The sequence below is a fragment of the Aquarana catesbeiana genome, linkage group LG01, assembly GCF_042186555.1.
Source record: "Aquarana catesbeiana isolate 2022-GZ linkage group LG01, ASM4218655v1, whole genome shotgun sequence".
In the NCBI taxonomy this organism is placed as follows: Eukaryota; Metazoa; Chordata; class Amphibia; order Anura; family Ranidae; genus Aquarana; species Aquarana catesbeiana.
Window position 1 is genome coordinate 577,568,591 of NC_133324.1, and position 14,641 is coordinate 577,583,231.

At 40.4% G+C, this 14,641-nt stretch overlaps 1 protein-coding gene across 3 annotated transcripts in view; it reads right to left on the minus strand.

The window, feature by feature from the left end:
* EPHA5 (EPH receptor A5) overlaps positions 1 to 14,641 on the minus strand; it is a 539,960-nt gene that overhangs the window by 150,005 nt on the left and 375,314 nt on the right. For all 3 annotated transcript variants that reach the window (XM_073597764.1, XM_073597756.1, XM_073597752.1), the window contains exon 5: positions 14,061 to 14,396. In XM_073597764.1, coding sequence (XP_073453865.1) covers positions 14,061 to 14,396 — 336 coding nt within the window. The remainder of the gene's footprint in view (positions 1 to 14,060; positions 14,397 to 14,641) is intronic.

A 14,641-nucleotide genomic window follows, 5' to 3' on the forward strand; every position in this document is an offset into this window, starting at 1 on the left:
GTCCCCTGGGGCAGGACCCAGGTCCCCAAACACTTTTTATGACAATAACTTGCATATAAGCCTTTAAAATGAGCACTTTTGATTATTCATGTTCGAATCCCATAGACTTTAACAGTGTTTGCGTGTTCGAACAAATTTTTTGCCTGTTCACATGTTCTGGTGCGAACCGAACAGGGGGGTGTTCGGCTCATCCCTACTATAGATACCCCCCAGGTACGAAATTTAAAGGAATATTACACTTTTATTGTTTCACTTTAAGCATTATTAGAATCACTGCTCCTGAAAAAACGGCCGTTTTTAAAACTTTTTTTGCATTGATCCATGTCCCCTGGGGCAGGACCCAGGTCCCCAAACACTTTTTATGACAATAACTTGCATATAAGCCTTTAAAATTAGCACTTTTGATTTCTCCCATAGACTTTTAAAGGGTGTTCCGCGGCTTTCGAATTTGCCGCGAACACCCCAAATTGTTCGCTGTTCGGCGAACTGGCGAACAGCCGATGTTCGAGTCAAACATGAGTTCGACTCGAACTCGAAGCTCATCCCTACTCCCTACATAAAGTTATATGTAGCTGCCCGGAGAAGGATAAAAAGAAATACTAAAGACAGTCACTTGAGTGACAGCTCTGAGTCTGCTGGGGCTTCTGACATCCAAGATGGCGGAGCCCAGACGTGCATTCCCATTAGTTTAATGAGAAAATTTTTTTCAAATGGACTGGTGACATGGTCATTTTGAAAGGAGCAAAACAACTCCCTAAAATAACCTATTTATTTAAGCTCACTTACTTTGTCTATGAATGACACTTCTGCTTTAGAAAAAAAAAAGAAGTAACCACTGCTAAAAGTTCCAGATATTACTTTTTTCCAATAAAGGTCTTGGGACAATAAAGGGATTAGCCAACATGATTTGTGCTTGTAATCACACTGGAAGAAATACCATTAATGATCCAGTTATTTCTAGTCCATTTATATTGATTTCAATTACAAGCTCTTATGAAGGGAGCATTTTTTGACCCACCCCAAAATGTGTTGGACATTCTTCTGATTGGCCCCCTGACCTTTATTGGAATAAAGTCGTATCTGGATCGTTTAGCAGTGGTGTGGTACTTCAGTTTACATTTTTGTTTCATCACACTAAAAGCCAAGGGGACCATGGAGATCATCTGGAGTGCAGAAGTTACCTGCCCAGGAACCAAATCACCTACATCAACAGCATTAAAAAAAAGATAACCTCCTGAACCCAGTGTTATTTTACATCCACATTCATCAGCAAAACCTTTCTATGGTTTTACGTAAAGCTCACCACACACCTTATATTCTGACTGAACAGTCAAACATGAGTTCGACTCAAACTCGAAGCTCATCCCTACTCCCTACATAACCTTATATGTAGCTGCCCGGAGAAGGATACAAAAGAATACTAAATTCCTACCTAAATTCCATACCTTATATTCTGACTGAACAGTCAAACATGAGTTCGACTCGAACTCGAAGCTCATCCCTACTCCCTACATAACCTTATATGTAGCTGCCCGGAGAAGGATAAAAAGGAATACTAAAGACAGTCACTTGAGTGACAGCTCTGAGTCTGCTGGGGCTTCTGACATCCAAGATGGCGGAGCCCAGACGTGCATTCCCATTAGTTTAATGAGAAAATTGTTTTTCAAATGGACTGGTGACATGGTCATTTTGAAAGGAGCAATACAACTCCCTAAAATAACCTATTTATTTAAGCTCACTTACTTTGTCTATGAATGACACTTCTGCTTTAGAAAAAAAAAAGAATTAACTACTGCTAAAAGTTCCAGATATAACTTTTTTCCAATAAAGGTCAGGGGACAATCAAGGGATTAGCCAACATGATTTGTGCTTGTAATCACACTGGAAGAAATACCATTAATGATCCAGTTAATTTCTAGTCCATTTATATTGATTTCAATTCCAAGCTCTTATGAAGGGAGCATTTTTTGACCCACCCCAAAATGTGTTGGACACTCTACTGATTGGCCCCCTGACCTTTATTGGAATAAAGTCGTATCTGGATCGTTTAGCAGTGGTGTTGTACTTCAGTTTACATTTTTGTTTCATCACACTACAAGCCAAGGAAACCATGGAGATCATCTGGAGTGCAGAAGTTACCTGCCCAGGAACCAGATCACCTACATCAACAGCATTAAAAAAAAAGATAACCTTATGAACCCAGTGTTATTTTTCCATTTTTCCTTAACCATTTCAGCTTTAGTGTCAAGGGTCAGGGGTCAACGATTACACCCAACCCAGTTGAGCATATCTTTGTTTACTTCCACATTCATCAGCAAAACCTTTCTATGGTTTTACGTAAAGCCCACCACACACCTTATATTCTGACTGAACAGTCATCTTTAGATCTACCAACAACTATGTTAGTCCCAAGGGCCTCCCTGATTACATATAACATTACATAGTTTTGGTAAATCGAGATTGTACAAAGACTGTACAGCCAGGTTGTACCATTTATGGCGAGAACAAGGGCATTGTTGTGAATGTTAGCCAATTGGGGAACACCCAAAGGCAAACCTACCTTAAATCACCTTGCTGATTAATAAACATAATGGAAATGATCTTTGTGATTAACAGAACTATGTGAAGTAACATTGCTACTGGGGGCAACAGAAAGAATTGGTCCACATACTTTTATGTAAATGTTACTACATTAAATTCACTGTGTCACTTTTATCCCTGTCTAGCAGCTAATTAGAGTAGTGCACTCAAAGCAATTTTAATTAACACATACAATCATGATGTGGGAGTTCATGCTGTTGATATTACTGCTGTGCATAAGTACAGTCATTAGAAAAAAAATGTTTGTGTAATCCTGAAAATATCTGAATAATTCAAATTATGTATTTATTGATTTAGGACTCATGCACATGGCCTCTAAAAACACAGCATTTTTATCTGTATAGTTTTTTTCTATGGTACTAGGCGCAGGTCTATTTTTTTTTATTGGCCGATGCACACAGCTGCTTAAGGATCAGTATACTTGCACTGTGTTCAGATCAATAAAATCAAAATAAAAAAACTGGTGTCCACTGTCCTACATATGGACCATATTTTACACTGTACACATGTACAAAATATGTGTGCTGACACAAACATTCATACAGTACAAATGTAGCCTTTAGGCTTGCTCAGGGCCAACATGTAAATATAAATAATATGTAATCAGCTTGATTACACACTATTGAGTTAACCTGTTGGCCATGAGTGGCCACCTGCATCCTAGCAACCAATAGGATACTTTTGCGTTGTACTCTGAGCGTGTAAATATTAGCAGAAACAATACATACAAGGAGGTTGATTTACTAAGGGTAAATATACGGTTTACTGCAAGTGCATTCGCTCTAGATGTTAGGCGAAGCTCTGAAATGAGGGGAAGCTCTGCTGGTTTCTATCATCCAATTGTAGTGCACAGTATATTTTCCTTTAGTAAATCAACCCCATAGAGTGTATGGACAAGATTTTACATAGGAACTTATTCACTCCTTGGTTATTTCCTGCCTTGACTACTGCAACTCCCTCCTCACTGGCCTACCTTTACACAGGCTATCCCCCCGCCAGTCTATCATGAATGCTGCTGCCAGACTAATACACTTTACTAACCGATCTAACCGATTTACGAACCGATCTAATATGCAGATATCACCCAAATCGTCCTCTCAGCTTCTCCCAGGACCTCCTGCTCTCTAGCTCCCTTATTACCTTCTTCCATGCTTGCCTACAGGACTTCCCCAGAGCCTCTCCCATCCTCTGGAACTCCCTGCCCCAGTATGTCCGGTCAGCTCCTACAGTGTCCACCTTTAGGCGATCCTTGAAAACTCACTTATTCAGAGAAGCCTACCCCTCCTCCACCTAAGAACTGTACTTGAGCCACCTCCATCAGATCATCCCCTGCAGCCGTTACCTTTTGTAGTACTTCCCCATCCCTTAGATTGGAAGCATAACGAGCAGGGCCCTCTTATTCCTTCTGTATTGAATTGTATTGTAATTATACTGTCCCCCTTTTTATTGTAAAGCGCTGCATAAACTGTTAGCGCTATATAAATCCTGTATAATAATATATTATAATAATAGGATCTTACTGCCAGCAAGATCCTACGTAAAATAATACAGCCATGTGCACAAGCCCTAATTATGCGCCATATTCATTTATTAATTTAGTGTTGCCATATTACCTAGAACCATTCACATCCGTATCTGCCCCCCCCCACCTACACACACACACACACACACACACATACACACAGGTGCTTCCATTTTAATGTTCCCTGCACACTCATACAAACACTAGGGTATTTTGAGTAGTATTTTTTACAAATCCAAAATCCAGAGCCTGAAGACAGGTGCTCAAACCACATAGCTATGCATGCATTCATGTGCATTTCATTAAGGCAGCCTATTTACTTTAACCACTTAAGGACTGGAAGATTTCCTCCTTAACCGCTTCAATACCGGGCCAATTCTGACACTTTGCTCCTACATGTAAAAATCATCATTTTTTTGCTAGAAAATTACATAGAACCCCCAAACATTATATATGTTTTTTTAGCAAAGACCCTAGAGAATACAATGGCGGTTGTTGCAACTTTTTATCTCACACAGTATTTGCGCAGGAATTTTTCGAAAAAAAAACAAAACAGTAAAGTTAGCCCAATGTTTTTGCATTTTGTGAAAGATGAAGTTACGCTGAGTAAATAGATACCTAACATGTCACGCTTCAAAATTGCACACACTCGTGGAATGGCGCCAATGTTCGGTATTTAAAAATCCCCATAGGCGACGCTTGAAATTTTTTTACTGGTTACATGTTTTGAGTTACAGAGGAGGTCTAGGGCCAAAATTATTGCTCTCGCTCCAACGTTCGCGGCGATACCTCACATGTATGGTTTGAACACCGTTTTCATATGTGGGAGGGACTTACGTATGCGTTCGCTTCTGCGTGCGAGCACACGGGGACAGCGGCGCTTTAAAAATTTTTTTTTTTTTATTGTTAATTATATATTTTTTTTTTTATTTTGACACTTTTTTGAAAAAAAAAAAAATTGATCACTTTTATTCCTATTACAAGGAATGTAAACATCCCTTGTAATAGCAATATGACATGACAGGTCCTCTTAATAGTGAGATATGGGGTCAATAAGACCCCATATCTCACCACTAGGCTGGGAAGCCTAAAATAAAAAAAAAAATAAAACGATCGCCGCTTCCAAGCCGAAGCGGCGACGTTTTTTGAATGGAGAGGCCGGGTGTGACGTCATAACATCGCGCCCGGCCTCCGACGATCATAGAGACTCCGGGGACCATCTGGTCCGCCGGAAATCTCTATGATCTACATCCGGCGCCGGCGGATCCACTCTCCGCCTCACCGATCGTAACGGTGAGTCAGAGCAGGCACCGGAGGGCGGCGGGAGGGGGGGGGATGTCCCCTCTCGCCTCCCATAGGAACGATCAAGCGGCGAAACGGCCGCTATGATCATTCCTATGGTGTAGAAATTCGCCGGCTGAAACCGGCAATATCTGAATGATATCTGTAACTACAGGCATCATTCAGATATACCTGCTCATATGACGTCCTTGGTATTGAAGTGGTTAATGACCAGGCCATTTTTTGCTATACAATTGCGCGGTTGTGCGACACTGTAACCAAACAAAATTGATGTCCTTTTTTTCCCACAAATAGAGCTTTCTTTTGGTGGTATTTAATCACCTCTGTGTTTTTTATTTTTTGCGCTATAAACAAAAAAAGACTGACAATTTTGAAAAAATATATATTTTTTTACTTTTTGCTATAATAAATATCCCCCAAAATTTAAAAAAAAATAATAATTTCTTCATCAGTTTAGACCAATATGTATTCTTCTACATATTTTTTGTAAAAAAAATCACAATAGGCGTATATTGATTGGTTTGTGCAAAAAATATAGCGTCTACAAAATAGGGGGTAGATTTATGACATTTTTATTATTATTTATTTTTTTTTTTACTAGTAAAGGCGGTGATCTGCAATTTTTTATGGGACTGCAACATTGTGGCAGACAGATCGGACACTTTTTTGGTGTACAGCGATCAGAGCTAAAAATAGCCGCTGATTACTGCACGCCCCCTATACCCCTTAAAGCAGCTGCCGTACAGCTACGGAGATTCACACAGGGGAGCCAACCTGCCACTAATGATGGCGGCTGGTCGGCAAGTAGTTAAATGGGCTCCCAAGAAGTCTCAATGCAAAAAAAAAAACAATGGGGAGATTTACTAAAACTGGAACACTTAGTATCTGGTACAGCTGGTGCAGCTGTAGCCAATCACCTTCTAACTTCATCTTGTTCAATTAAACCTTGATTAAAAAAACCTGGAAGCAGATTGGTTTATATGCAGAGCTGCACAATATTTTGCACTCTCCAGTAAAGTTAGTAAATCAACACCCATGTACTTTTTTGAAGGGCAACACAACACCGCAAAGAACAGTGTTTTAAAATTTGTAAACTGCAGTGTAGTGAAGGCCTGTTGCTTTTGTTTATACTGTATGTTTTATTTATTACGTGCCATTTAGAATGAATGGCAACACACTACAATGTATAGGCACAGGGAGGGTGATTTACTAAAGGTAAATATACTGTGCATTGCAAGTGCAGTTGCTCTAGATCTGAGGGGAAGCTCTGCTGATACCTATCATTCAACCATTTGCAAACAAACAATTTTTTATTTTCCTTGCATATTCTCCTCAGATCTAGAGCAACTGCACTTGCGGTGCATGGGCTATTTGTCTTTAGTAAATCAACCCCAGTGTATTATTGTACGTTCCAGCACATTAAAATTCTGGTATTCACAAGCATTGCCACAAGCGAATAAGTACGGTTCCATTCTTGTGATCTTTGTCACAGTAAGATGAAATAAAAATGTTGATATCTGCCACCCTTTTCTGTTAATGTGCCCTGTTTTTGAAAAAAAAAATATTTTAAGTTAACAAAAATTAAAAATGTTCTCGAGAATATAAAAAAAAGAATCAGTAATTTTTTATGACTAACATTAACAGGAAGGGCCATGCTTTTAATTTCAGGTAAAGCATGTGGATCTAGTACATAAGGGTTCCTCAGGGGTGGGACTGAGCAAGGTACGGATTAAACTGAACATGTAATGTAAATGGTAATGATTACTGTAAAGACAGCAGTAATAGACACAGCGGTGGGTCCTAATTTAATCCCCTGCCACCCATGTAACACATATGGTCTAGAGATCATTACTAGAGACAGAGAGCTGTCTATGACTGTGAATGGGGGGGTCTTATCAGTTATAGCATTTTTCCCCTATTTACATGCAGTGTAATCAATGAAAGAACTTCTCTCAATGGAGGAGAGTGCAGGAAGTGGAAGTCCCTGTCTGATCATCTTTCGTGCAGCTGACCCTGAAGACCCAAAGCTGTTAACCCCCACAGCCAGGGCAATCTTTAACGCTGGGCAAAAGGCGCAGCTACCCAGGGCCCAGTCATTGTTGGGTGGACCCAAAGCAGATGCCCCTTTAATCCTGCGGTGCCCGCCAGTTCTGGCACTGCTCAGTTCCGTCACTTGTAAATACAAAAGCGCTGCTTCTGTATTTACAAGTGACAGCGCTCCTCTCCCGGCAGCTGCATAAACCCCCCCCTCCTCTATACATCAATCTCTATAGGGGAGCAGAGGAGGAGGGGGCGGGAATTCTACACAAGTGCCAAACTCTATAGGAGAGCAGAGGAGGGAGGGGCAGGGCTTCTACGCAGAGAGAAGCCTGCATCTACACACTGTGAGTACTATTCTGCAGTTCCACTCTCTGAAACTCTCTGAAATTTTCTAGGTGGTGGGAGAGAGCTCTGAATTGGGGAAGAGAGCTTTGGGGGGAAGTACACAGCGCACCCCTCAACCTTGCACTCCATACACAGCATACCCCTCAACCCTGCACCCCACACACAGCGCACCCCTCAACCCTGCACTCCATATATGGCGCACCCCTCAACCCTGCAACCCATATGCAACCAAGTAGTGAGCAACAACAATGATGTGCAGTAACCTCTAGCAACCAATTGGTGAGGGGTAATCATGTGTAGTAATCTCTAACAACCAATCAGTAAGCAGTAATCATGTGTAGTAACCTCTAGCAACCAATCAGTGAGTGGTAAGGATGTGCAGTAACCTCTAGCAACCAATCAGTAAGCAGTAATAATGTGCAGTAACCTCTAACAACCGATCAGCAAGCGGAAATGAGTGGGGGCTTAGCGGGGGCCTAAAAAAATGTTTGCACAGGGTCCAATCCATATTAAAGACAGCCCTGCCCACAGCTCTGGAAGTTCAGCAGCAGGAAGAGGAGAGGCCAGCACTGCATTAAATAATTCTACAAAATCCAGCATCCTGCACATTCTGGGGCTTACTTTTATTACAGGTAAATAATGTCACTATGCTGTAGGGGAAAAAATGTTTTTCAACTAAACTTCAGCTATAAAGCTAAACTCCAGGCAGCTAAAAACAATAAAAAAAAAATGAATACAGCTTTGTATTAATTAATACATCATATGTACTTTGTTTTAAATGCAAGTGTTAAAAGTATCTTAATTTGACATGGTACACACCTCTTGCAGTCTCTGTACAGCAGTGCTTGTGATGGGAGAGGGAGAAGCAACACAGGCAGCCAATCAGTTGTATTGCAGTGGGATAAGCATGCTAGTAGAGAGCAGAGTGACAGTGAGACAAGTGCATCAGTCTTCTGCTTCTGTTTTCACTGTCCAATCACAGGCTGGAGGAGGGACAAACCTATAGTATTACTGAACTACAGCATAAAACCAGGTATTCTGCCTTGCCAGACAGGTCTGTGCTGTGTAGCAGAGCTGTGTAAATCTCAGAAGAGAATGGAAAGAATTACAAATATGTTGGTGGATATAACAGCTCTCTTGTATGCATATATATGTATTAAAGGAGCTGTAAAGGCAGAAGGTTTTTTTATCTTAATGCATCCTATTGTATGCATTAAATAAAAAGCCTTCTGTGTGTAGCAGCCTCCCCAGCACCCCTTAATACTTACCTGAATCCCCTCTCTGTCCAGCAATATCCACAAGTCCCTCGGCTGTCCCTGACTCTCCCTCCTGATTGGCTGAAACACAGTAGTGGCGCCATTGGCTCCCACGGCTGTAAATCAAAGTCAGTTAGTCAATCGAGAGAAAGAGGGGGTGGGGCCCGAACGGCAGCTCTGTGTCTGAATGGATACAGGGAGCTGTGACTCGGCTCGGGTGCCCCCATAGCAAGCTCCTTGCTGTTGGGGCACTCAACAGGAGGGAAGGGCCAGGAGCACTGAAGAGGGACCCAAAAAGAGGAGGTTCCAGGCTGCCCTGTGCAAAACCACTGCACATAGGAGGTAAGTATACCATGTTTGTTATTTAAAAACAAAACAAAAAAAACAAGACTTTACAATCATTTTAAGTAGGTATATATAAATGATTATATAGAATTCATAATAATTGCTACGGTTACACACTAACTGCAGTATACAACTGTGGAGTTTTTCTGCTGCCTGATTGTTGGGCATATACAATTTGATACTACTTTGTTATTCAAGAGTGGCTTGCCACTAACTGAATGAATACATAAAAGTAAAAGCACAATGTTCTTTTCTCTATTACTCCATTTTTTTGTCTTCTTCTGAAGCAGCTCAACAAATGTAGAAAATTGTAGGTCTATTCAGGCGGTGCATTATTTAGAGTAATACAAGTTGTTTTTTCACAGAATAACAGTGGCATACATTTGCTGCTACATTAGGAAAAATATTGCGATCGCCTTTCCTTGCAGCTCAATAAACTCTTTTTACATAAGAAACATATATCTCTTTTTTGTTGTCGATTTATTGTTCTTTTCCTCAGCTAGATAAAGAAATACAACACAGGCGTGCATGATCAAAGGTGCTGACTGAAAAGCCATTCAAAAAAGTCTCAGGATGTTTTCACAATGGATTACATCCTTTCATTAATCTAGGCATTTTCTAAGTCTAATAAACTCAGGGAAGGCAACAATTACCAACCGGGGAGCTATAAATAAAGCTATAAAGCATTCATCTGATTCATAATTCATCTGATAGCAGACATTCGGCCATATGCACTGCAATGATGTCACTGCCCAGGCATAGCTTGCCTTTACTGGGAAAGTAGATTTGGGTATATAATTGGCAAGATTTGGCTTGCCTTTTTTTTTGTAATATCCTCAAAATAATAATTTCATGACTGTGTAATAAAAATACTGTATATACATATTTTAATTTAGTGGATTAATTTGTAACCACGTGCTTTATATAAAGTTCCACCTCCTTGCTCCTTCTTTCAATTTAGTGGATTAGTCGGAACACCCTGAACATGAAATGACTTAAAAGAGAAATATGGCCAAAGCTTTTTTGGCCATACTTCTCTTGTGGGTCAAAGGATTGCACTTACTTGTGTACTCCTGTGACTTGATTCAAGCCATAATCAGGATAGGTGCTAATCAGGAACCTGAATCCACTCATGTGCTCGATTGGCAGCTGGCTCAGCCACTCAGTGCATCACTTAGAGCCTGAGCCGACACTCCCTCTACCTCCAAAGCCCAGAGCTCCAGTGAGCGCTGGAGGGGCAAAGCAGTGAGCGGTGACTGACAGTTAGAAGCTGATTGGTTACCACACAAGGCTGCATCAGATTATGCACTCTCCATTTTTAGTATATCAACTCTATTGGGTCTTGGGCACACCTTTGGAACAGACCCAGAACACATTAAGCCTTAAATCAAAGTAGATGCAAATATGCAAATGCTAAGTGAATTACAATTAGTTTGCTGAAACACTGTCTGGAGAATTCACTAAAGCAGCAATGACACTTTTCTGGCAGGATGATCCTTTTAACATGATCTGCACCTAATTCAGGAAAGCCTTGCACCAGTTTCTGTACAAGTGCTGACAGGTGCACCAGATTCAGTTAGTTCTTACTACTGCCACTATTAGAAACTGTTACTATGGCTGTGACGGATTCTAAAAGAATTACCACCAGTTCTCAAATTAGCAAGCTGGTAGTAATTAAGACCAACTCAAAGTTGACGTGCAAGGGGAGGGGGGTGTTGTGTGATCATTACTTTATTAATATGCTTGTGTAAACGTGTTGAGTTAGTTAATTTATTGATTGTTAGGACAAAGGCTGCACGTGTCCCAGCAACCAAGGATGGCAGGTCACACTGAGATGACGGTGAGTGGAGCCTGCTGGGGAATTCTAAGGGTCAAGTTCCCCATCAGGTCCATCTTTTCTGTGATTAAAACAGTGGGTGAACCTGTCAGTGTAGACACAGTGGCCGAGGAGAGAAAGAGGGAGAACACTAAGGAGGGAATTTTCAGTATGGACACTCTTTCTTCAGTGCCAGCATTGAAAGAATCACGTATCGGTCTCTGACAGGTGCATGAATCAGACACATGTACTGTCACTTTTGGTGCGGTATCTCAATGGAATTCTAAAAGGTTTCCATTTTTTTAAGTGAAATACTTGTAATAACTGCTTTTTCATCCCTTGTTGCACTGGCACTACTAAACTCCTGCAGTCTCTATGCAGCCACTTCCTGTCTACAAGCATGCAATGCAATAATTGACTGTATAGCATTTCTCAGGGAGGGTTTCCTAATTCTGAAAATAGTGGCCCATGCCTGCTTAATGTGTATTGAAATTGCCAATTGTAGTTTGAAGTCTGTTCAAGGAGTTGCCTGAACAAGCACCTTCATGGCAGGATCAAGAAGTGCTTAATTTTTTTAATATTGCTTGTGCTTGTGGAGACTGCACTGGACTGACTGGATTGGTCACAGGTGGGTATTTGTGTGGGCAAAAAGTAAGGAATGCCTTCCGGTGGATAGTACTCAGTGATGGATGGTGGTCATAAGCCCTGTTGGGGATTGGGCTGCTGCCTTTTCTGTGTGACCTTAAGGTCATCTCAGTATGTAGACTTGGATAAAAAGGAAGGCATGCCCGGTGTCAAGAGAAATGTGTCTTCTAAACTCTGGTTCATGGATCTTTATTAAAAAATAGCAACATGTACATCAAGCCAAGGCATTTCAAGGGAACAGACCCCCCCCCCCTTCTTCAGGGCTGTTGCTGCATTCTTTTTGGTGGGAACAATTCCCATGAGTAGTTATGTTGGATCAAGGATCCTGAATGGCAGGATGCAGGCTTTTGTTGTATAGGCAGCTTTCCTTGTCTGTTCACCCAAAACTCGTTGGCTTGATGTACATATTGCAAATTTTTAATAAAGATCCATGAATCAGGTTTTAGAAGTCACATTTCTCTGGACACCAGGTGTGCCTTCCTTTTTATCCAAGTAATTTTTTTTAATAAGACACTATAGTAGCCAAAGTATGGACATAGGTGAGTTAATTTACTAAAGGTAAACAGACTGGTCACTTTGCAAAGGAAGTTGCACTATGCAAGGGAATGAGGTGAAGCTTTGCTTATGTCCATCATACAGTTATGTGCAAGCAAAAATGCATTTTTTAAAAATTTTCCTTGCTTTTGATTTGGTATTCTTTACAAAGAGAAATTTAACCCCATTTACTAAGCTCTGGGAAAATGAAAAAAAAAACATTATACATCTCTGCAATACTACTCAAACCCTCCTGTCTCTACAACATTCACACTAATTTATACTGTAGTCCAGAAAATGAATTAGGAAGGCTAATGAGACTCTTTGAGATATCAAAGGAAATGTGCATATGGCAGCTCTGAATTTAAACCATGACAGTTTGTTTTTCTTGCACCTATCATAGATTTAACATTATATTTGACAAACCTAGCAAACTAGAGAATTTAGTTGTTAAGGTTTACTTTAAAGGCTATGCTAAGATGCTAAGAACTGCAGAAAGATAGACTTTTCTTTCAATCTGCCCTTGCACAATGCAACTTCACTTGCAAAGTGACCAGCCTATCGGCCATTAATAAATCCACCCACTCTCTCATCCTTATCCCTGCTGAATACATTACCAATGGGCAGGCTGATATGATTATTATTGTGCAGAAATATTTGTACAGCAATTTCTTTTACTTAATTTCAGTAAATGGGGACGGACCAAACATATACACCAAGATGAAGACATTTTCACCACAAAGGCTGCGTGGCACTAGACAGGGTCACACAGTGAAGATCACCTGATCAAAGAGGAAAGTAAGTATTTTCGCTGGTGGGGTGCACTAAGAGGGGTTGGGAGTGTGATCAAAGGATAGTTGTACCAAAGGTACAGTTGTCTTTTAACCACTTGCTTAATGGGCACTTAAACCTCCCTCCTGCCCAGACCAATTTTCAGCTTTCAGCGCTGACGCATTTTGAATGACAATTGCGTGGTCATACAACACTGTACTGAAATAACATTTTTATCATTTTTTTCCCACAAATAGAGCTTTCTTTTGGTGGTATTTAAAAACAGCTGGAATTTTTATTTTTTGATAAACAAACAAAAAAAGATGGAAAATTTTGGAAAAAAAAAAATCATGTCGGGATCGACCCCTTACTCCAATCTGTGATCAGACGAGTTTCATTCGCAGGCCGCTCGTGCACGGGATGATGTCAATGGACGTGGTCCCGGCAAAGCAGATCAGCACTGTAGCCATCATTCGGCTATAGCGCAGATCTCAAGTGGTTAAAAAAGACATTTTAATTTAATAATATCGAAATATTTTTCTCCTGTTTCCATGGCCAATTTTGAGAAGGACATTGCACATTCTGAAGATTGCATTGATTTATCTTCCCTACACCTCTGTTCAGATAGGACACAGATATAAATATAGCTACTGGAAACACTGAACATGCTAATATATTTACATGGTGTTTACAATACACATTCATTCTCAAAACCAAAATTACATTTAAAAGCAACAGCCAATCCAGCAGGAAAAACAAAATGAAACCTAACAATAAAATAAATACTTTTTCAGCATTTCAGCAATAGAATTGAAAATCCATTAAGGCATTTTATTTAATTTTGCCATGCTTTGCCTTGTACAATATATCAGATCACACTTACCAGCCTGGTTGGTGGTGACATTTACAGAGACATGCTGCCTAGATCCTGGGCTCAGCTCAGACACGCCGTTCTCAGCCTCAATTTCAAAGGTGTAATTTGTGTGTGCCTGCAGATCTATTACCATTACAGTCGTGTTTCTCAGGCCGCTTTGCTGAGGTACATAGCGGACATGTATTCCACATTCCTCACATACGCCGGAAATGGAGTTACACTTCTTGCATACAATATTGTAATAGACATCTTTCCTTCCACCCGTGTCTGCAGGGAACATCCATTCCAAGAACACACTTGTTTCATTGATGTTGGATATAGCATTTCGTGGAGCTGATGGTGGCCCTGGTGTTATGGATAAAAAACAAATTGATTTATGTAAATATATCAGAAATATTAATTTGTACATAAGCTGCATGTTATCAATTGCAATGTGTGCAGGTGATACAAGAACAATAGCATCATGTGCTGTAAGACAAGGGTCATGTGTTAAAGAGGATGTCTAATGGTTTTCTACATATTTTATTTCTTTGTTTATCGTGATCAGGAGTAAAAAATTACTTTATAAAGGAATTATCTATAATCTACAT